Source organism: Hypanus sabinus, chromosome 9 (assembly GCF_030144855.1).
Source record: "Hypanus sabinus isolate sHypSab1 chromosome 9, sHypSab1.hap1, whole genome shotgun sequence".
Taxonomy (NCBI): Eukaryota; Metazoa; Chordata; class Chondrichthyes; order Myliobatiformes; family Dasyatidae; genus Hypanus; species Hypanus sabinus.
Window position 1 is genome coordinate 134,104,293 of NC_082714.1, and position 23,474 is coordinate 134,127,766.

A 23,474-nucleotide genomic window follows, 5' to 3' on the forward strand; every position below is an offset into this window, starting at 1 on the left:
AGGTTCATATTTATTCATTCAACACGTGTACATCGAAACATATAGTCAAGTCAAGTCAAGTCACTTTTTATTGTCATTTTGACCGTAACTGCTGGTATAGTACACAGTAAAAATGAGACGTTTTTCAGGACCATGGTGCTACATGAAACAGTACAAAAACTAGACTGAACTATGTAAAAATAACACAGAAAAAAACTACAGTAGTCTACAGACCTACCCAGGACTGCATAAAGTGCACAAAACAGTGCAGGCATTACAATAAATTATAAACAAGACAATAGGCACAGGAGAGGGCAGTAAGTTGGTGTCAATCCAGCTCTGGGTATTGAGGAGTCTGATGTCTTGGGGGAAGAAACTGTTACATAGTCTGGTCGTGAGAGCCCAAATGCTTCGGTGCCTTTTCCCAGATGGCAGGAGGGAGAAGAGTTTGTATGAGGGGTGTGTGGGGTCCTTCATAATGCTGTCTGCTTTGCAGATGCAGCGTGTAATGTTAATGTCTGTAATGGCAGGAAGAGAGACCCCAATGATCTTCTCAGCTGACCTCACTATCCGCTGCAGGGTTTTGCGATCCGAGATGGTGCAATTTCCAAACCAGTCAGTGATGCAGCTGCTCAGGATGCTCTCAATACAACCCCTGTAGAATGTGATGAGGATGGGGGGTGGGAGATGGACATTCCTCAGCCTTTGCTGAGAAAACCTCCAGTCCTGCCGGAGGGTTTTGGCCCAAAACGTCGACTGTATCTTTCTTCCATAGATGCTGCCTGGTTTGCCGAGTTCCTCCAGCATTTTCTGTCTGATGCTCAGATTTCCAGCATTAACAGATTTTCTCTTGTTTGTAATAGAGTGAAATGTGCCATTTGTGTTAACAAAATTGTAAGAAATACATTGCTCAAGTGGGAAAAAAAATCTATGATTGATAATTATTTACAAAGCATTACTTACTTGTTATATTGCATGGTCTATTGAATAGGGTGCAGTGTTCAGACAGCAGATGTGATCCTTTTTGTATTATATGTGATTGATTGACGATGTAATCTAATGAACTCTGAAACGTTTTTATTTCTATAGAACATTATTAATCGGAGCTGTTGGATCGATATTATTACACAGATATAGCTGGGAGACTGTTTTCTACTTCGCTGGACTTCCTTCCATATTATGGGCCTATTGCATGTGGAAATATTTCCTTAAAGGGGAAGGTAAATATACATTAATTATTACTGTTTTCAATTTTTCTCCTCAGTGAGATTTACTATTCCTTTATGCAATTATATTTATTTCATTTAGATAATATAACAACAATTTATGTCATGTAGACCAGATAATATCTTTGGAAAGTTTGGGCAACAGACTAGTGAATTCAAAGAACAATAAAGTGCCATGGAGAAAATTGCTTAGAAGCGCTCCTGTCTGGTAAGTAATTGCAGAAATCTTTATAGAGGTTTAAGAAAGAGAATTTTATGTTGCTCCTTTAATTACTTGAGAACATCAGAAGTTCCCCCCTGCTCTTCTTTAAGTAGTGTCTTGGATTCTTTTATGTCTGCCTAAAAGATTGGATGATATTAAAAGTCATAGTTCACCATTTGCAAAAGAACTCTCCCTCATTTCCTCACTGAGGTATCAACCTGGATTGTACGGTCTTCCCTTGGAATGGAGGTTGAACCCAAATTTGCCACATATATAACTTGTGCAACAAGAGCCAGTAGCACCTAAAATGCATTTTATAAAATATGATTTTCTTTTCTTATTAGGTTTTATCATTTTGGAATTGTTTTAGGAAAAGTTAGTTTAGTGACAATGGTTGCTCTGTTGTCAGGGACAATGTTGTAATTGGTTTTAAACAGTGTAAAGACTTGCCTTGAGACATTTTTAGACATGAAAGTAACTGTTGTTTATAAAAATGAAAACTACTTAATACATATCGATGATCCTTGCCCTGTGTCACAAGTGTTTTATTAATCAACTGTTTTGTGGCAGAGAGCAAAGCAAATGATAGAATTCAGAAATAAAATTAGAAAATGAAGGAAATAACCAGTCAGTAAGGCAGCAACCATAGAGAGATAAACAAAGTTAGCATTTCAGGTAAACGATCTTGAGATGTGTCCAGGATCTCAAAATAGTGCTAATTTGGACTAATTCATATCAAGAGAATAATTACAATAAATCTAACCATTACTTTCTAAGGACGGCAGCAATAAGTGGTGAAGCTTTGTGTTCAGCTCCGATGGGAATCATCAAATATTCCCCTTTAGGACCACTACAGCTGAAACCCAGTTGCAGTAGTGGGTACTTAAGTAAGAAGCTTCACTTTAGGGTGTTCAAAAATATTTATTGATACTCAAAGTCAGTGGACCCCGGTTAGCAGACTCGGTTTGGAAGTGCAGTTCCCCTTTAAAAAAGGGAAGCGCTCTGGGCTACAGATACGATTGAAATGCAGGGCCTTTAGACCTCCACTCCTAACTATCCTGTCAGGAAAGTAAAAGTGAAGGCCTCAGAACAAGATTGCAGTACCAAGAGGGACATCAAGGACTGCTGTGTACTTTGCTTCATGGAAACATGGCTCTTTGGTGCCTTTTCCAGTGTAGCACTGCAGCCTGATGACTTCACCATTCACCATTAAGGCAGGTCAGTTGTGTCTTTTAAAAGCAGAGGAGGTGGAGTATGCTTTATGATGAACTCTTTGTGGTGCACAGACATGGCATTTCTGTCTCAGTCCTGATCACCTGACCTGGAACATCTAGCAGTCAAATATTATCCTTTTTTTTTATTTGCCAAGGGAGTATTTCACCATCACTCTATTAGCAGTGTACATTCCACCTTGGGCCAGCATCAGGCAGGCACTGGAGGAGGGATAAGAAAGAGCATCCTGATACCTTCCCTATCATTCAGGGAGATTTCAACCAGGCCACTTGAACAAGTCTGAACAGCTGTTGACTATTCATAAACAGGTTTAGGTTAGGCAACTCACTACGCAACTCTTAATTCATCAAAGCTCACACTTTATTGTCTCTGTACGAACAAAAAAGTAACTATGTTGACTGCAGGCCAACAACTTAAAACTTGAATGCTGCTGTTTCCTCTGTACCAATACTCACTCAGACCAATTCTCCGAACAAAAACACTGAAATAAAGTTCTCCCATTAGCAGGACTATTGATCCTTTCTTCTCTCCCTGTGTGGCTAATCTCTGTTCTTCCTTGCAATAGTTAGTCTCTGTTCTTCTTTGCAAAAACACACACATAATGTTGGAGGAACTCAGCAGGCCAGGCAGCATCTGTGGAAAAGAGTACAGTGGACATTTTGGGCCAAAACCCTTATTACACAGATATAGCTGGGAGAGTGTTTTCTACTTCTCCGGCCTTCCTTCCATATCATGGGCCTATTGCATGTAGAAATATTTCCTTAAAAGGGAAGGTAAATATTTGTTAATTGTGATTGCTGCTGAAGGGTCTTGGCCTGAAATGTCAACTACTTTTTTCCATAGAAGGGGCCTGGCCTGCTGAGTTCCTCCAGCATTTTGTGTAGCTTGGATTTTCAGTATCAGCTGATTTTGTTTTGTTTGTGATTGTCTTCATTGCAATAGTTAGTCTCCGGGGTTCTTGTCCATTTGCATTTGAAGCCCTTCATTCTTAAAGTCTTCCTCATCAGTTCAAATGTTGTGCTTCAATCTTGTTCGCTCTAGGTCAGCTGACCAATCTGTGTAAGATTCCCATTGGGTGCAGTCCAAGGGCGACACACCTTTGTGCTTTAGGTGATTTCTTTTGTTCTGTTTGACTCTGGTTCAAACCAGTCAAAGAAGTTAACCTTGACTTTGGGCCAGGATAACGAGATTACTTCTGCAAACCTGCCATTGTACACAATAAACAGTTTATCCGAGAACGATCCCAGGTTTATCAGATCAATAGCAGAAGCTCCTTTGTCTGCATTCAACTGCTGTGATTAATTTATCCTAGAGCAAGAATCTGTTCTTCAAACAAAATGGATGTAACAGAGCAGTTTCATAAAATGGCAGCCTCCATTCCTTCAAGCACTTGGCAAGAAAAAAGACATCTGGTTTGATCTACATCTGCTGTCCTTGTCCATTTGAGTTTGATGTTTCCTTCCATATTTTAATTCCATCGTGGCCAATACAGCTACCTCTAGCATATCACCCATGGAACCAGTGGAGCTAACCTACTTGACTACTGTCATACCATCTTCAAAGATGCCATCCCATGCCCACACTTGGAAAGTGTGATCACATGGCTGTACTTCTACTTCCAGCATATAGGCAGAGACTAACGACTGCAGCACCAGCAGGTATGGTCAAAGGAGGCAAATGAGTGCTTAGAAGACTGCTTTGAGTCAATGGACTGGGCAATATTCAGGATTTTATTTCAGATCTGAATGAATAAGCCACAGTTGTCACCGACTTCATCGAGACCTGTGTGGATGAGTGTGTGCCTTTGAGAACATACTGAACATACCCAAACTAAAAGCCAAGGAAGAACTGGGAGATTCATCAGTTGAGGGCTAGATCTGTGGGATTCAAGACTGGTACTCCAGAGCTATACAAGAAGTCCAGGTATGACCTATGGAAGGCCATCATAAGAGCAAAAAAATAATTGTGATTGAGGTTTGAGACAGAATTGGATATAGGTAATCTCTGGTAAGGTTTGCAGGCTATTACTTCCTGCAAGGTAAAACCTAATATTATGAATCACTCTGGTGACTTACTCCCAGATGAGCTCAATGCTTTTAAAGGGAGAATAAAACTACACCTGTGAGAATCCCTGTGGCACCTGTTGGCTTTGTTCTTGGAAGGCAACATCAGAACATCTTTCAAGAGAGTGAACCTTTACAAGGTGTCAGGTCCTGTTGGTGTACCTGGTAGGGTGGTAGAAAACCTGTGCCAACCAACTGGCAGAAGTGTTTAAGGACATCTTGAATCTCTCATTGTTGCAGTTAGAGGTTACCACCTGCTTCGAAAGATCTTCAATCTCTCACTGTTGCAGTCGGAGGTTACCACCTGCTTCAAAAGATCTTCAATCTCTCACTGTTGCAGTTGGAGGTTACCAGCTGATTCAAAAGGGTGATAATCATACGAGTTGCCCAGGAAAAGCAGTGTGAGCTGCCTCAATGACTATTGCCTAGTGACACTCACATCTACTCCTGTTTATTGTTTATGACTCAACACAATCATATCCTCTGTTCTAATCAACAAGCTCCAAAACCTGGGTCTCTGTATCTCCCTTTACAACTGGATCCTTGACATCCTCACTGGGAAACCACAGTCTGTTCAGATTGGAAATAATATCCCCTCCTCATTGACAATCAACACTTGCGCACCTCAATGGTGTGTGCCGAACCCACTGATCTCCTCTCTCGACTCACATGACTGTGTGGCTAGGCACAGATTAAATACCATCTATAAATTTGCCGACAATACAACAATTATTGGCAGAATTTCAGATGGTGACAATGAGGTGTATAGGAGTGAGATAGATTAGCAACCTTACACGCAACATCAGTAAGACCAAGGAGTTGATTGTGGACTTTAGGAAGGGGAGGTTAAGGGAAAACACACCAGTCCTCATCGAGGAATCAGCAGTGGAAAGGGTGAGCAGTTTCAAGTTCCTGGCTGAAGTTATCTCTGAAGATCTATCCTGGGTCCAATATATTGGCGCAATTACAAAGAAGGATTGACAGTGGTGCTATTTCATTAGGAGTTTAAGGAAACTTGGTATGTCACAAAAGATGCTCACAAATTTCTACAGATTGACCATGGAAAGAATTCTAACTGGCTGCATCACCATCTGATAGGGAAGTGCCAATGCACAGGGTTTGAAAAAGTCACAGAAAGTTGTAAATTCAGCCAGCTCCATCATGGGCACTAACCTCCCCAGCATCAAGGACACTCTTCTCATTGCTACAGTCAAGGAGAAGGTACTGGAGACTGAAGACACCCACTCGACATTTCAGGAACAGATTCTTTCCCTCCGACATCAGATTTCTGAATGAACAATGAATCCACAAACACCAATTCACTATTTTTCTCTCTCTTTTTGCACTACTTTTTTTTTAAACCTATACAGTACTTTCTGTTATTGATAGTATTTTACTGTCATGTATTCCACTGCTGCAAAACAACAAATTTCATGACATACGCCAGTGATAATAAACCTGATTCTGATTCATTACTAAGCAGCAATGAGTCTGAAAGATAGCTTTAGATTGAAACTCCTGTATGAAACATTTTATTAACATTGGTAACTTAATTCTTACTTTAGTTTGCACTTAGAGATACAGCATGAAATAGGCCCTTCTGGCCCTCTAAGCCATTCTACCCCAGCAACCCATGATTTAACCCGAGCCTAATTTAACCAATGTAGAGTACTGTGCAAAAGTGTAACTACTGTACATGAGCTCCCCTAATTTTATTAAATTCCAAAGTGCTGACCAACAGTTCACAATTAGTAAGGTTAGGCAGCAATCCCCGCCCCATAGTTATTCTCAACACTGGTGCTTGAGGCTGGATCCTCAGCACCCTATTGTACTCCCTGTGCACTCACAGCTGTGTGGCTAGATACTTCTGTAACTCCACCTATAAGTTTGGAGATGATCACTGTTATGGACCTTAGGTCAAATAATGATGGGTCAGAGTACAGGAAGGATATGGAGAGCTCAGTGACAAGGTGTCATGACAACAAACTTTCCCTTAATGTCAGCAATACAAAAGAGATGGTTATTGACTTTGGGAAGGTGGGGGTGGTGATGCACATGCTCCTTATTACATCAATGGTGCTGAGGTCAAGTGGGTTGGGAGCTTTGAGTTCTTAGGAATCAATATCACCAAAACATTTCTGGATCCATCTGAGTAGATGTCACGAACAAGAAGGCTCACCAGCACCTCTGCTTCCTCAGGAGGCTGAAGGAATTTGCATCTCTGCCAACCTTCACCAATATTTAATCAATGCACTGTGGTGACCCACTTCCTAGCGCACTCGAACCAGCTCACAAATAGCCAGTGCGCTGGCATAAAGGCCAGTCCCAAAAGGGCGCCAGGTCTGCTTCACCGACAAAGGGAAAAGCTCGCGCGGGACTGTGAATACGTGCCTCCTACGGCATCCACACCTGGAGAGGGCGGGATCAGGGAGGCTTTAAAGCAGAGCCGCGAAGTTCGAATAAAATCTTCTTTAACTGCAGTTTACCGACTCCGTGTGGTTATTTCAGCGCTGCGTGTAACACACTGCTACAATTGGTGACCCCGACGGCCCAAACGATATTTGGACCGGAGATGAACGATGCCGCATTATTCATGCAGTTTCGTTGAAACTGCCAAACTTCTGGACACTGCAACCTCACCTATGGTTCCAGCAAGCAGAAGCTCGAATTGGCTCACAAATAGCCAGCGCGCCGGCATAAAGGCCAGTCCCAAAAGGGCGCTAGGTCTGCTTCACCAACAAAGGGAAAAGCTCGCGCGGGACTGTGAATACGTGCCTCCTACAGCATCCGAGCCCGGAGAGGGCGGGATCAGGGAGGCTTTAAAGCAAAGCCGCGAAGTTTGAATAAAATATTCTTTAACTGCAGTTTACCGACTCCGTGTCGTTAGTTTAGCGCTGCATGTAGCACACTGCTACAGCACCATCGAAAAGCATTGTATCTGGATTCATATGGTTCAGTGAGGCAAGCTGCACCTATGAACATAAGAAACTGCTGTGAGTTGTAGACACAGCTCAACACATCGCAGAAAGCCGTCTCCCCTCCGTGTACTCTTTCTACATTTCTTGCTGCCCAGATAAAGTAGCCAGCATAAGACCTCACCCACCATGGATATTCTCTCTTCTTCCCTTTTCCATTGGATAACAGATGCAAAACCCTGAAAGCATGAGGCTCAAGAACAACTTCTATCCCACTGATGTAAGAATGTTGTCTATTCTCTGTTATGATAAGATGGACTCCTGAGCTCACGGTCGGCCCTATTATGATCTTGCACCTTATTGTCTATCTGTATTACACTCTCAGCTTTTGAATTGTTTGGATTATGAACAGTTCATGTGAATGGAATCCTGTCATGACCGGGAGAGGACCTGTATCTATCCATTGTAACTTCTAAATATTTCATTCCCTGGCTAGTTAGTCTTCATAGATGGTTAGCCAGATAGCATTGTACTATCAGATACCTACTTTATAGTCTTCCGATTTTTCTCAACTAGCTATTTATCCATCTTCAATGTTCATCAACATAGCAACTGGTTGCACCTTTCACGTATCTAGAATATTGAATCAGAGGTGTTTTATCCAATTCCTGACAGCACTTGTTTACATTATGCTTATGACTTGGAGCTCTCTATTTATTACAGAAAAAACAATTAGTCTACTTTGTCAAATCTTTAGTGACTTCAGTCATGACTTCAATCATCCTAATGCAATAGTTATCAACAATTGAAAATAAATGTCTTTGACATTATCTTTCCTCTGCCATGCTAGGAAAATTATTCTTTCCTCACCACAACTAACTGGGAATGCCTGTTGTAACAAGATTGTCTGGAAAGATTCCTTAATATTATTTTTAATAAGGCGTTTCCTACACAGTATCGGTTATCTAAACATCCTTGGCTTCTTCATTGCTCCTTTTTTTATTTCAATTAATCAGTCTACAATATGTAATCCTTTTGATATTTGTTTTCTTCTTCTACAGGGCTGTCAGTGTAGCTCATGTTTGCTTGGGCGGGACTTTTTTCTGCCTTTTGTCATGGATGCCAACCTTCTTCCATGATTTATTTCCTGAATCTAAGGTATGTTGCCTCTACTCTGTGAACCTAAAGTACTTTATGAAATACAGTTCATATTAATGTTAACAAAATCTTTTCAGAACTTTCGTGTCTCCACCTGGCAATAAATGAGGCTCTCAGGTCTTCAAGATGCAATTTTTGAATGAATATCCAAGCAAAATCACATGTTGTGTTTCCATTGAATGACATATGTCAACTCTAAATCTGAGGCATGGTGATATGACTCCATTCTGAATTGTGACATCAAAAGGAAGTGGTCGCTAGAGCCTTGGCAGTTGACCCACAGAGAGGGTAAGACTCTGTGGGTTGCTCTTGGGAAGTGCTTTAGTGGAGTTATAGTGGCTAAAGCAATGATATGTCTCAGTTGGAGAATATTAGACAGTTTGTAGAAAATAATTGTGAAATCAAGAGCAAAATAGAAAGGCATCAATGAATACAGACGTGCACGATCTAATATGCTCACTCGTTTAAATAAAAATATTAATCTTTCAAGAGACACAAGAAGCTGCAGATGTTAGAATTTAGGACAATTAACAATCTACTGAAGGTACTAATTGGGAGAGAAGTATTTGTCAGAATTTAGATTTTTGGATATTAACACAATGCAATCAGAGATGATTTTACCAAGTAATGTAAAAACCATGAGGGACAAAATAGCCTACTCTTGTTTCTATCTCTAATGAACTTTCCCATGTGATGTTCCCGACATGGCATTAGATGCATCCTTTGTGCATGAGGGTACAGATATTTCATACAGTGTGCATTAAATTTGAAATGTACATTACCAATTGTCGAGGCTTCATCAGGAAAATTAACCCTGACTGTGCAGTAGAGATTTTCAGCTGCCAGATGCCTAATTAAGAATACGTTTGGAATACATTAAATTTCTTTTTGATCCTGAGATGAACATTAATTTTATATAGTCTTTCCACTTATTTTATGATTGATAAAGAGAATATATTATAAACAATTGAGCTGGTGACAGTTCTACTTCAGTAAATATTCTGAATAATCGTATGTTATAGTGAAGGCTCCAACTAAGCTTTGTGAGTTTAATTTGAAGAAGGTTAGGATTTTGAAGGATTTGCATGCTAAGAGTTGTCTTTCTTTTCTTTCATATAGGGTTGGGTTTTTAATGTAGTCCCATGGGCTGTTGCCATTCCTTTTTCCTTGTTTGGTGGCTTTCTGACTGATCATCTGATCAGACTTGGTGAGGAACTAGTTTACGTTGATTTATAGTACTGTGTAAAACAAAGTGTAAAAGAAAGCCATCGTCTTCATTTGCAGAAAACTGGAAGACCATACATATGAATTCTCATGGCATATTAGAATCTTCCAACTGGATATAAAAATAATCAGCAGGCTTAATTTTAAATCAACGTATTTAAAAGCACATGGCATTTTGATTAATACAGCTAATTTCAAAATCATTGGATAATGTGCCTTTGGTGGCAGAGTACTGTGGTTTTAAATAATTTATCTCCTAATAACTTTCCCATCTTACAGTGCCAGTTGTCTCACATCACAAACTGAATCTGAGCTTGCTAGGTACCCTTTCAGTCTGCTCGTTAGCCACAGTACCTGCCTCTCTGACCCACCACCTCAGACTGTGCACAATATCACCAATAAAATTGTGATTCGGATCATTGCAGACAATACACATTTCTTAAGTTCTGAAGCGATTTGACAAGAGGGTGCAATTAGATACAAAACAAGGATTGCAAAATGTCAGTTATGTTGTATTTTGGAAAATTCTCTTTATGTTTCAAATTATTGATAATGTATTTTAATAAAATGCAAGCATTTTAAGTTACCCTAAATTGCTTATTTCAAAAGCACAATTTGATAGGAAGGTATATTACTTATTATTCTAATAAATAATTATGATTCATTCTAACTTACCTTGGAAAGATGATAAAATGTCTGTGTGTAAATCATTTTGTAGCTTCCTTAATTAACTACATTTGCAAATATTAGAATTACTTATGGTAATGCTTGTTTTTGAAATGCTTTAAGTTATTGGGAATGCAAATCACTGAATAAAAATACAACTTCGCAAATGCAGAAAAAACTGAAGTGAAAAATCAAAAGAAAACTGAAGTTGTAATGTAATCCTTTGTTAATGTTAGCTAAACAAGTACTTTGGACTAACAAGTCATCTGTGCAAGTGAGAAATTTGTACAATAATTTGCAAAAACTGATGCCTTAGTATTTCCTTTAATTTATATTTTTCAGGGTTTGACACTGCTAGGGTGCGTAAGTTAATGCAGGTATGATGACTGAAAACTTCTACGATAAGTAATTTTGCAGAGTTCAGCTGCATAAGAGAGTGGAAGTAAAAGTAATTTGTTTCTTTTTGTGTAGGTGATTGCCATGGGGTTATCCAGTGTCTTTACCAAATTATTGAGTTACTCAGGCAACTATTACCAAGCCTTAATATTTTTGTCTGCTAGTTTAGGACTTCAGACATTCAGTCACAGGTAAGCTGAGATTCGTTGTGTTAAATTTGCAGGTCTTGGGTTGCCTATTATAGTATATATCCAGTTTTTGTAACAATACTTTAAAACTTCTGAAGATCTAATAAAGCTGTGCATAAGCATAATTCACCATTTTTTGTATGTCAATTTGTATTCACAGAAAAGTTAAAATCTTAAATAATTTTTCTAAGTTTGAAGTACTGACCAAATAAACAATTCTATGAAATCCCATTGTAAGCTGTGTTTATCTAATCTGTTTTGGTATTGTACAGAACTAATATTTATTCCAGATAAAAGTTAAACAATTTTCCTTTTGATTGTTTTAATAGTGGTGTTTCTGTAAATGTTCAAGATTTGGCACCATCATGTGCAGGCTCACTATTTGGTAAGTAGCGAGTGGAAATGTGTTTTCACAGGTAAAATAAATCCGAAAAGGTCGGCAGAAATGCAAGAGTTTACATATGACTATTATCAACAAATGATAAAGTACCTAAGCTTGATAAGCTTGAGTTACCAGAGGAAGTGGTAGAGGCAGGTACAACTACAACGCTTAAAAGATATTTGGACAGATATATGGATAGGAAAGGTTTCCCAAACTCTTAACCCAATGCCCCCCTAAGTACCTTCATATTTGCCATGCCCCTCTTAGGCACAATGTACTTTCTGGCATCCCTGTAGTATAAAGACATGTCTTTATACTCATTTAAAGACATACTGCTTTAAATTTTTATTTGTCTTTAAACTGAACTTACACAGTACCTGTGCACTTTACAGCAGCTTTGATATCAGTGTGATTGTTGAGGTTGATAGTTTTTAGCAAGAGTTGAAATATCTCTTCACGCTGTGACAGCAAAAGCTTTAAGTCCCCCCCACGTTACAATGTCCAAGCGGCTTCTGTTTTTGTGAGTGTGTAGTTCGCTGATGTGAAGCCTCCTTCAACAAGGTAGGAGGATGGAAATGCAAAGAAGATCAGTTTGGCTCGTCTTCAACGATCAGGAAAGTTTGTATGACAATTTAACCACATACCACAAAAGCCGACATTTTTGAAAAGCATTGTTGCTTCGTCACGCTGAATTTTGATCATCTCTTTTCGTTCTTCCATCTTACAAAGAAATAGGTTAATTACCTATTCTTGAATTTCCAGATCATTCAAATCCTTGAATTGATTCTGAAAATCCTTCTTCTGTGACTGCAGGTATAAGCAGTACTCTTACAAATCACCATCTGTGAAAGAGAGTGTCATACTTTCCATGCAGGAGAACTTTGAGAATATTTTTCTCCCAATGTTTTGTTTATATATTTGTAATTTTCTGATTAAAGTGGACACTGCATGTTTTGCCTGGATTACATTGAAATTCTCACCCTGCAGTTTCATATTTAGAATATTTATTTTGCCATATGTATTGGCTAGGTATGCCACATCTCCATATAAAAGTTCAATCTTGTTTCCCAAACTCATGTTGATTTTGAGCAATAATTCAACCACAGTTTCAAAAAGATCAAAGAAATGTTTTAAACAGCAGCCTTTTGATAGCAATGCATTTCAGTGAGAAGAAGCAAGTGTTCAAACTCTTCACCATTATCTTGGCATAACTGGCAAAATACCATGCTAATTAATGGATGAGGTTTAATTTTGTTGATGCTTGCAAAAATTCACTGGCTAAAGTTTCTGGCTGCATGACGTTGACAATGAATTATGCAATGGATTGCAAACAGACCTAGAATTTCTTTTTTCATAAATGCCACTAAACCAGATTGGTGACCTATCATATATGGTGCCTGTTGTACAAGAAATCATGTTCCTAATCATAATACTTTTATCCTTAATTTTGAGCTTATCATAGATTGATTCTCCTTGATATTTGTTTTTAACATCTTACAAAAAGAACTCTTCATAAACTTTTCCATTTTTGATAAAGTGTACATATGCTGTGAGCAGTGCCTCATTGTCTTGCACAGTTGACTCATCCAGTTATATCCCAGATTCTTTTTATGTAGCTCTGTGCATAGTTGATACTCAGTGTTTTCACTCATTTCATCAATACGACGAGCTATAGAGTTACCGTAAATTCCAGTGTATAAGCTGGGAATTTGGCCCTAAATTTTGGTCCTAAAATTAGGGGGTCAGCTTATGCAGAGGGTGCCAACTTTGGTAAAACAAATACATGGACGACAGGTCGTATTTATTGGCTTTTATTGAGTCAAATGTGTTCCCCTGTCGACACATGTATTCCTTGAATGGTTTGTTTAAACTCACGTCTAATGGCTGGAGCATGGACATCAAACCACCGGGGATGACTGCAATGTCCGTATTTTCAGCTTTCAATGCTGCTTTTGTCTCACCTGACAAGTGCGCTTTGAACATGTCCCAGACAAGTAGTGACTTTTCCTTCCTGAAACCTTTGGGACATCGATGCCGCACCTCTTTAACCCACTTCAAGCAACCCGCTTTGTCCATCCAGCAGCGTTCTTGAACGTGAACAACAACACCCTGCAAGAATTTTCTGAGCAATCTTTGTTTTTTGTCTCAACACAAGATCACGTCTCTTCGTAAATCGGGTGCACCAACTTCGTGTAGCTTTGAAATTTTCGCTGACCTCACGGTGTTTTTCCTCCCATTTCAATGCTTGAACTTGAATCATTTCTCTGGTAACAATGTATCCTGACAATCGCTGGTGATTCACCCACTCTAAAACTTTTTCTTCCAGTTCTGGCCACTGGCATGTTTTCCCGCAGTTTGTATATTTCGTCTATGGCATTTCCCTCAACATGTCCTCTGCCTTTCTCCACTCTCTCACTTGTTTCTCGTTTACACTAAACTTCTTAGTAGCTGCAGAATTATTCGTTCCTTTAGCAAAATCAACAACCTTCAGCTTGAAACCAGCATCATATTGCAAATGTTTTAATCTTTTGTACATGGTGGTTGCAAACTCCAAACTGAGTACACGTACTGACCCCGCCACCCTGTGTTATGTTTTGACGAGATTACGATGGGCGCTAAATAGTTTCACGGGGGTTACATTTCTCAGGATTCTTTTCCTTTGGAAACCTAATCCAAAATTTCCCTCCCCGATTTATTTATTAAGAATTCGCTTATAACACTCTACTATGTGTGGGCCTGTTTTCTTAGCAGGTACTGGTTCACAAAATTTCCAGGTTCTGGATCCGGCAAAGCTGAGTACCGGCATGTGAGATCTTGTGATTTTTCTGATTAAATCAGAAACCTCTACAAAAGGGGTCGGCTTATAAAAAGGTAACATGAAAAAGTCACTTTTTTAGCCTTGAAAATGGGGGATCGTCTTATACTCCGGGTCGACTTTCATTGTCGGCACCGTACGTATTTATCCATCATTAACAGGGAATCATTGGTTTAGAAGGATCTGGGCCAAACACAGACAAGCGGGACTACTTCAGCATCAACGTATGTGTTGGCTGAAGGGTTTGACTGTGTACTGTATATCTGTAACTATGGTGAGGCAGATCCTGCAGCCAGCATTGCAAATGCACTGCTTTATTTGCCTTGAACACCTGGTATGGTTCCAGACTGTGAACTATTGAAAGAAATATTGGGTGGTGAGTTTGCATTCAGCCACACTGACACAAAAGTGTTGTAGACAGACACACAGCATCACTTTGTTCAGACACAATACATGAATCTGATTGCCTGCATCTGGTAGTGGGATCTTTCAAAGCAACAACAGCCATTCTTTTAACACCTTTTAATATTACAGAAGCAGTACCAAGCTATTCACAGAAGTGTTATCAACCAAAATAAAGGGCTCTTAACATCTTTCTTCCTCCACCAGGTGAACTGGGGTCTGGATTTTTGCCTTCTGTTGGCACTGTTACGAATCCCGTAACTGGAGAACTTACCAGCAAAGATAGAGAGGTCCGTTGAAGTCTGATGTCACTATTTTCAAACGTTTTATTCGTAAAGGGACACAAAAGTAGGGTTAATACATACATTCAGATAGTGCACATCATCAACACTCAATCTAAAGCACGGGTATAGTAATAATCATCATTAAGAAGTGAGCTCTGCTGGTGTCTAGGGGTTAATAGATCGTCCGTTGGAAATATAAAAGTCACTCAGAAGTCTGCAGGCCTCAGTCCTTTGAAAATCGCTGGGTTTTGCGTGGGGCGACCGAGAGAGAGAGATTGGGGGAGAAGAGAAAGAACTTGCCGAGTCTTGATGAATCTTCCGTGAAATCGGGGGAGCGTTGGTTTCCTCTCCCCGATGTTAGTTAAAAGCGGTTTTCTGTGATTCCAGCCACAAATACCAATCCCGGAATCTAACGCACGTGGCTTCCTTCAGAATGGCATCCCGCTGCTGCAGGATCACTCTCTTTTGTCTTCTGGGTGCGTCTGAGGGGCTGTCCCCCTGAGACTCTCCTTTATACTTCCTCACGGGGTCGCAGGTGTCAATCAGGTTGGGATGATGCAATCTCTCTCTCTCAACCAGCCCACCTTGCCCGAGGGCTTTTCACGTGGTCTCCATGAGACAATAGTTGCTGGCATCTTATTCTGTATCCCTGGTGGGACGAGCAATTTTTCACATTTCTCTCTCTCTCACTTCCTGGGTCTACTGACCCCCCTCAACGGGTGCTCTTGCGATTCTCACAAAGGAGGGGGCTGGGATCATAACAGCACCAAAACTTGATGTGTCTAGCTTGGACATTTATTCAATCCAATTTACACTTCTATACAGTGTAAAACCTTTGCAGATACCAAATGGTGGTAATACTGATGTGAAATTATTTAAATTACATCTTATATGGCAGTCTCCAACGTGTACCAGAAATTATGAACTTTTACTAATATTGTGATTTCCTGTTAGAGTCATAGTCATAGGGAAAAAAACCAGGCCCATCGGCCCATCTGGTCTGCACCAAACCATTTAAGCTGCCTACTCCCATCGATCTGCACCGGGACCATCCATGTAGCCATCCAAACTTCACTTAAACATTAAAATCGAGCTCACATGCACCACTTGCGCTGGTAGCTCATTCCACACTCACTACCCTCTGAGTGAAGAAGTTTCCCCTCATGTTCTCCTTCAACATTTCAGCTGTCACCCTTAACCCATAACCCCTAGTTGTAGTCCCACCCAACTTCTGTGGAAAACCCTCCTTACATTACTCTATCTATATGCCTAATGTCAAATCTGCCTTCAATCTTCTATATTCCAAGGAATAAAGTCCTAACCTATTCAATCGTTCTTTATACTTCAGGCCCTCCAGTCCCGACAACATCCTTGTAAATTTTCTCTGTATTTTTTTCAAACTTACATCTTTCCAGTAGGTAGCTGACCAAAACTGTACAGAATATTCCAAGTTAGACCTCACCAATGTCTTACACAACATCAACATGACATGCCATCTCCAGTACTCAGTACTTTGATTTATTATGGCCAGTGAGTCAAAAGCTTTCTCTGCGACACTATTTGTCTTCCTCTTGAATGGGCAAAATGATTGCAAAGTGGTTAGTTAATTAATGAATCATTGTTGATTGCACTTCTCATGAAATAAGTTTAATAATGTGAATTTTTGTTTTTTCTATTACTTAGGTATTATGAACACTGGTGGAGCCTTGTTTGGTTAGTATAATTTTTTATTTTGCCGTTTGCTCGACACAGCATGCTTCACACAAACTTTCTTTTTAAATCTTTTTATTAATTTTTAAGCAAACATAAATGAAACATGAATACAAAGAATTTGAGAGTACATAGTTAATAGTTTAAGTAGACATTCAAATATATAATAATCAATATATATAACCTCCCAAACTCATAGTATTTATGAACAAAAGAAATAAAAAGAGAAAAAAAAACCAAAAAAAAGAGAAGAAAAAAAACACTAACCAACATGGGCCATTGCATAATGTCAGATATATACAGTAGTGCCAATAACTCCGAACCTCCATCCAAATATTTAAGGATAATAAAAGTGAGGTTTAGGAAAAGACAATTTAACTCATATGAAAATGTTGAATAAATGGTCTCCAAGTTTCTTCAAATTTAACTGAAGGATCAAAAACAACACTTCTAATTTTTTCTAAGCTCAAACAAGAAATAGTTTGAGAAAACCACTGAAATATAGTTGGAAGATTAATTTCTTTCCAATTCAATAAAATAGATCTACTAGCCATTAATGTAACAGATGCAATCATTTGCCAAGATGAGGAGGATAAATGACTATTATCCACCATTGGTAAATCAAAAATTGTCGTAATGGGATACAGTTGGAAATTGATATTCAGAACTATTGAAATAATACTGAAAATACCTTTCAAATAATTTTGCAAACAAGGGCAAGACCAAAACATATGGGTCGGTGAAGCAGCATCAGAATGACATCTGTCACAGTTTGGATTAACATAAGAATAAAATCGAGCAAGTTTATCCTTAGACATATGAGCTCTATATACAACTTTAAATTGTATCAGAGCATGTTTAGCACAAATAGAAGACAAGTTGACTAATAGTAAAAATTTCTCCCACTGCTCAGTGGATATAAGACAATGAAGTTCTTTTTCCCATTCCTTCTTAATTTTTTCTGATACTTCTGGCTGTATTTTCATGATCATATTATAAATGACAGCTAATAAACCCTTTTGATAAGGATTTGGAGCTAAAATTCTTTCCGTAATGTTCAATGGACATAGTTTCAGAAAAGACTAACTCATTATACAAAAAAATTTCTAACTTGTAAATATCTAATAAAATGAGTTTTAGTTAAATTATATTTACTAGATAGCTGTTCAAAGGACATAAAACTATCATCCAAAAACAAATCACGAAAACATGTTATACTTTTTGTTTTCCATAAAAGAAAAGCTTGATCCATAAAAGAGGGCCAAAAAATGCTTCACACAAACTCAGTAGTTTTGTGTGAAACTACGTATCATGTTTTTTTCCTGCTCAGTTTAAGAACAAAGAGAAACATTGTAAGTAGCAAATATATTCAGACAGGAGATGTAATATGTATTATTTTGATTTATTTTGATTCACCTATCATTATGGTTGTGGAATTTGAACTTTCAGCAAACAAGCACAGTTTTGTCTTTTATTAGATAGAATTCATCGTGCTGCAAGTGGAATGCTTGGCAGTTTGCCGTTGGCACAATTTCTAGTCCACATAGCTTCACTTACCTGTTTCAATATCATGTACGATTTCATCCAACATTTTATAATTGACAGAACTTTTGAAGGGCCTCAAGGTTTACAACATCACTGCTTTATGGATTTTTAAAAAACGCCCCTTAGATGCTATTTTTCATTCCTTCTCATATGTATAACTCCTTCTCTGGTCACTTGTGGGCAGTACATATTTCTCACAACTTGCACTAAATATTTCCTCGAAACTTCAGCTAATAGTTGCAGCTGCTTAATTGGGCCAAAATGTACTGGTCCTAATTAACTATAATCCACTGTAGTTAAAAAGGATTAAGAAAGGCAAACTACCATTTAACTGAGTGACAAGTTATGCATTTCAATGAAACAGAACAAATTAAAATACTATCAATGCTACTACAGTACTATAAAACTGCATTATTTCCTAATCATTATTAACAGAAATTCATCCAATGTATGTTACCATGTTCTTTTGATTGACCATTTGATCTTTCAGTCTGTTGTTACCAGTGTCTTCTATTTGCTGAAGTGCTGGGGCAATGGCATCAACACAGGTGATGCCAACAGGCTCAATTCAAATAACAGAAATTTCATAGATATGAAAATCTAATCAATGGCTACACAAGTATAATACATAGATAATTACACAAGGATGTTGCCTGGATTGGAGGGCTTACCTTATGAGAATAGGTTGAGTGAACTTGGTCTTTTCTCCTTGGAGCAATAGAGGATGAGAGGTGACCTGTTAGAGGCATTTAAGATGATGAGGGACATTGATGGTGTAGGTAGCCAGGTTTATTTTTGCCAGGGCTGAAATGGCTAACACAAAGGGCCATGGTTTTAAGGAGCTTGGAAATGTGTACTGAGGGGTAAGTTTTTCCACACAGAGTGTTGGAATGCACTGCAGGTGGAATTGGATACAATAGTTCCTTTTAAGAGCCTCTTGGATGGGTATATGGAGCTTAGAAAAATAGAGGGCTATGCATTAGGGAACTTCTAGGCAGTTTCTAGAGTAGGTTATGGCACAACATTGTGGGCTGAAGGGCCTGTTATATGCTATAGATTTCTATATTCTGTGTTCTAATTAACTGATTAGAAAGGCTGGCTCTGTTATAGGAGTCAAACTGGACACACTAGAGACTGTGGTAGAACAAACAACCTTACAGAAAATTCTTGACCATTCTGGACAATGTTTCTCACCCTCTGCTTGCCACCTTGGCTGAACAGAGGAGCACCTTTAGCAAAAGACTGAGATAACCGAGCTGTTCCAAAGAGCGCTGTATGAGGTGACTCTTATTGTCGGCCATTAGGCTCTATAACGAGTCAGCCTGTAGCTGGGGAAGTGATTACCCCTCCTTTTAAATTGTTTGAGGCAACATTTTTTATTCTTTCTTACTTATCTTCTAATGTTTGTATATCTGTGCACTTGTAATGCTACTGTGTCACTGTTATTTCCTTTGATAGCAATAAAGTATCTATCTATCTACTCAAATGAACACAACCTTAAATGGCCTGGCTTCCTACAATGCTTTCAAAAATTGTATTGTCCAAATCTTCATTTTCATTATGATATTCAAAACACATTTCACAATGTATGCCGGTGTTAATAAACCTGATTCTGATTCGACTCTGAATGCTGATACTTTCAAATTCTTCATAGTTCCAAACTTATAAAAGTAGTAAAATTGTTTCATTTTCACTGCTGGCTGTTTCTGGTATCACCAAGCCTGAATGATTGAAATCACGGTGAGCAAAACAGTTCAGAATTATTTTACTTCTTGTCTCTCACCAGCATCAGTGACAAAATCACTGCTTTTTGAATGCATCACACACAACTAATGCCACTTAAAAACTGCTCACTCTCAGCACAGTGTAGTGTCTCACTGCCACACAGTAGCACGTGACTGAGGCTAGTTGTAAACTGTTCAGCAACACTCTCCTGTCCCAATTACATGGCATAGTTTCCCAAATAAACAACGGGAATATCAGCTATGTTCTCGATCAATTTTTGTTCTTTTTCTCGATTAATTTTTGTTCTTTAAGAGTTTCCACAAATAAACAGCTGCCCCAATTAACCGATGGTCCAATTAACTGTATATTAATGATCTGGAGGAGAGGATGGGGGGCAAGGAATCAAAGTTTGGCAATTATGGTAAAATAGGTGGAAGGGCATGGTATGGCAAAGACATTTTGATTCTCCATCAGAATATAGATAGAGTGAGTGGGGAAGTGTGGGACTATGCACTTCAGAAGGAGGAATTAAAAAGGAGACTATAAACTAAATGGAAAGAGATTTGCAATGAGTGAAGTACAGACATGTTTTTCTCACATCTCACAAGCAGTTGTAGCAAATCGTTAGGAAAGCAATTGACATTTTTGCCTTGGAATTTGGGATCTCATGACAATTATACAAGATAGATATGGGGATTAAAATTTGACTAAAGAAGTTAGTTCAATACCCCTTGTTTAGAAGCATGAAGGGTAATCTTATTGAAATATTTAAGATTCTAAGTGGGGAGCATAATAGGACAAATGTTGAAATTTTTTCACTATTGGAGGAGATTTGAATGAGGAACCACAATTACAAGATAAGGGGGCAATTATTTGTAACTGAGGTGCATCAGAATTTCTTCACACAGTGTTAAATTTATGGAATTTTATATTCTGGGGGGGGTGGTGGAGGCTAGATTACTAGTATTTAAAAAGTAAGTGGACAATTTTGTTTTGAAAAATCAACAAATTGAGAGCTGTGGCAGTCTGTCAAGAAGAAGAGGAAAGCCCTGGGGTAGATCAGCAGTTATTATTTTGACAAGGTTTAAGATTAGCTTTACTTGTCACATGTACATCAAAACATACAGTGAAATGTGTTATTTGTGTCAACGACCAGCAGCCCACAAGTGCCATCATACTTCGGCTGCCAGAGCATTCTCACAACTCACTAACCGCACATCTATGGAATGTGGGAGGAAACCAGGGCACACGGAGGAAACCCACAGTCACGGGAAGAATCTACATTCTCCTTACAGACAGTGGTGGGAATTGAACCCGGATTGGTGGTTTCTGGTGCTGCGAAGCATTGTGCTTACCACTACACTACCATGCTGCCCCACTCTTAATGAGGGTGAAGCAGCCTTGAGAAACCAGGAAACCACCTGTTTCTATTTTCTTTTCATGTTGATGATGAATCTTGTAAGAGTGCATCATCCTATTGATGCAAAGAATGTAGAGCAAACTGTTAAAGAGTCTTGGATTGAGTAGGTGACAGTGTACTTTGACAGACCTAAGGAATGTTAATTTTACTTTCCTTCTTTGCAGGCGTTGCTTTTGTGTACCTCGCAGGTTACATCATAGAGACCTCAGGATCTTGGCCGTCTGTGTTCACTGTCATCAGTGTTGTGAATGCATTTGGCCTTTCTATCTTTCTCTGGTTTGGTCAGGCAACACGGGTAGACATTTAAACAGTGACTTCAAATAATATTGAATTCCAAAGCAATGAACAAACTCTTCAAGGGAACAATGGAAGAAAGTACTTTTAAGATGTTAATTTTCTAATTATTGTATACCCAGAAATGGCGACCAGTTAATCCTATCATTATAATATATTGTTTATAAAAAATTTGCTGCTGAAATGCTACTTCAATTGAAAAGCAGTCCTTTATTTGCCCAGAACTGTTTACGCTTTTTTAGTCATTTTATTTTGTTAGATTTTTACATGAATATTTATCTGAATGTAAGAATATAAATGTACGACAATAATAAAATGACTTTTCAGTAAGTTAAGATACATATCATGCTTTCTAAAAGGGTAAAAGAGGATTCCAACTTGCAGGGAATCAAGGTTCAGTTCAGGAAAAGGATAGCAGGCCTAACCCTTACCCTTTTCACATTATCAGCTGCTTTGTCATTGACCAAAGACTTGCTCTGTGCATTTTTTCCCCATTTAGCACACAACATTTAATCTAATATTAGAACAGGAGTTTACTAGGAAGATAGATACCTTAATGTTCATTTCTCTCTGATAATAGCAGCATAGCCATTATTTCATTGTTTATCTTTTTAATCTTGTTTGCTTAGCTTTACAGCTCAGACAAAATTTGTAAGCACAATGTCCAAAGTCTATTTATGTAGTTTATTTTCACTGAGGGCCTCTACATTGCTGCATATCTTTATGCAATGTGTTACATGTGTGTATATCAGTTTATTAGTTCTGATGTTAAGAATGACTGGCTTAAACTAAGCTGCATTCAAATATTCAGCCAAATTTTTCCTGGCCATTTTGCATGTGTTATGTTGACACTGCAAGCTTACAACTACAGTAGAATCCAATTTATTTATTGTTTTTGTGGTATATGAACGGTACTTTGTTGTAAACTTACACATGAGTTTTGTGAAGTACAGCACTTTCAAACAGTGTCCAGCTATTTGGACTTATTTTGCCATGCATCATTTTTCTGCCATCTCTGGTTGGCTTCTGTATTGTGAGTTACAAACACAAACATTGAGCTGTTACGTTTAAATATCATTAAATCACTTAATGAATTACTGCATAAAATTAATTAGTTTAAATGAGTAAAACTTATATTCATAAATTCTATATTCAGAATCTAAAACATTTAATATTTTACATAAATGTATTATTCAATTTTAAAATTGTCTTGCAATTATAAGATGTTTAGATATTGATGCTTACTTTCAAAAACAATGTATGCAAATTGAAAAAACTCCCTTTGAGGTGAGTTGAAAAACTTTGAACCAGCTTTATAGCAATAAATTTTGTACTTAAATACTTTTGGTGTGTGCAACACTCTTATTCCATTGAAGTGTATGTTAAAATTTACAACTGTAGCCGATGTTATGCTTAATTCAGTTGGACATATCTATTATTTACAGATGTGGACTATGTTTCACCTTTGAAATTTGGATTTGAATCTCATTTGAAACCCTAAAAATGAGATAAATATTTAAATGATAGCAGTGCGATACTAAAATGCAGCTCAGAAACATCCATAAGACCATTAGGCACAGGAGCAGAATTGGGCCATTCAGCCCATCGAGTCTGTTCCACCATTCCTTCATGGCTGATTTATTATCC

General features: G+C 38.4%; 1 protein-coding gene across 3 annotated transcripts in view; it reads left to right on the forward strand.

Annotated features, from left to right (window-relative positions):
• slc17a9b (solute carrier family 17 member 9b) overlaps window positions 1-23,165 on the forward strand; it is a 36,624-nt gene extending 13,459 nt beyond the window's left edge. For 2 of the 3 annotated variants that reach the window (XM_059980631.1, XM_059980630.1), the window contains 9 exons: window positions 1,069-1,199; window positions 1,317-1,413; window positions 8,680-8,776; window positions 9,896-9,983; window positions 11,009-11,043; window positions 11,138-11,253; window positions 11,580-11,635; window positions 16,817-16,846; window positions 21,698-23,165. In XM_059980631.1, coding sequence (XP_059836614.1) covers window positions 1,069-1,199; window positions 1,317-1,413; window positions 8,680-8,776; window positions 9,896-9,983; window positions 11,009-11,043; window positions 11,138-11,253; window positions 11,580-11,635; window positions 16,817-16,846; window positions 21,698-21,840 — 793 coding nt within the window. In that variant the 3' untranslated portion in view covers window positions 21,841-23,165. Of the gene's footprint in view, window positions 1-1,068; window positions 1,200-1,316; window positions 1,414-8,679; window positions 8,777-9,895; window positions 9,984-11,008; window positions 11,044-11,137; window positions 11,254-11,579; window positions 11,636-14,380; window positions 14,504-16,816; window positions 16,847-21,697 lie in introns of all 3 variants that reach the window. The other variant, XR_009514104.1, reaches the window with a different exon arrangement.
• The last annotated feature ends 309 nt before the right edge of the window (window positions 23,166-23,474 follow it).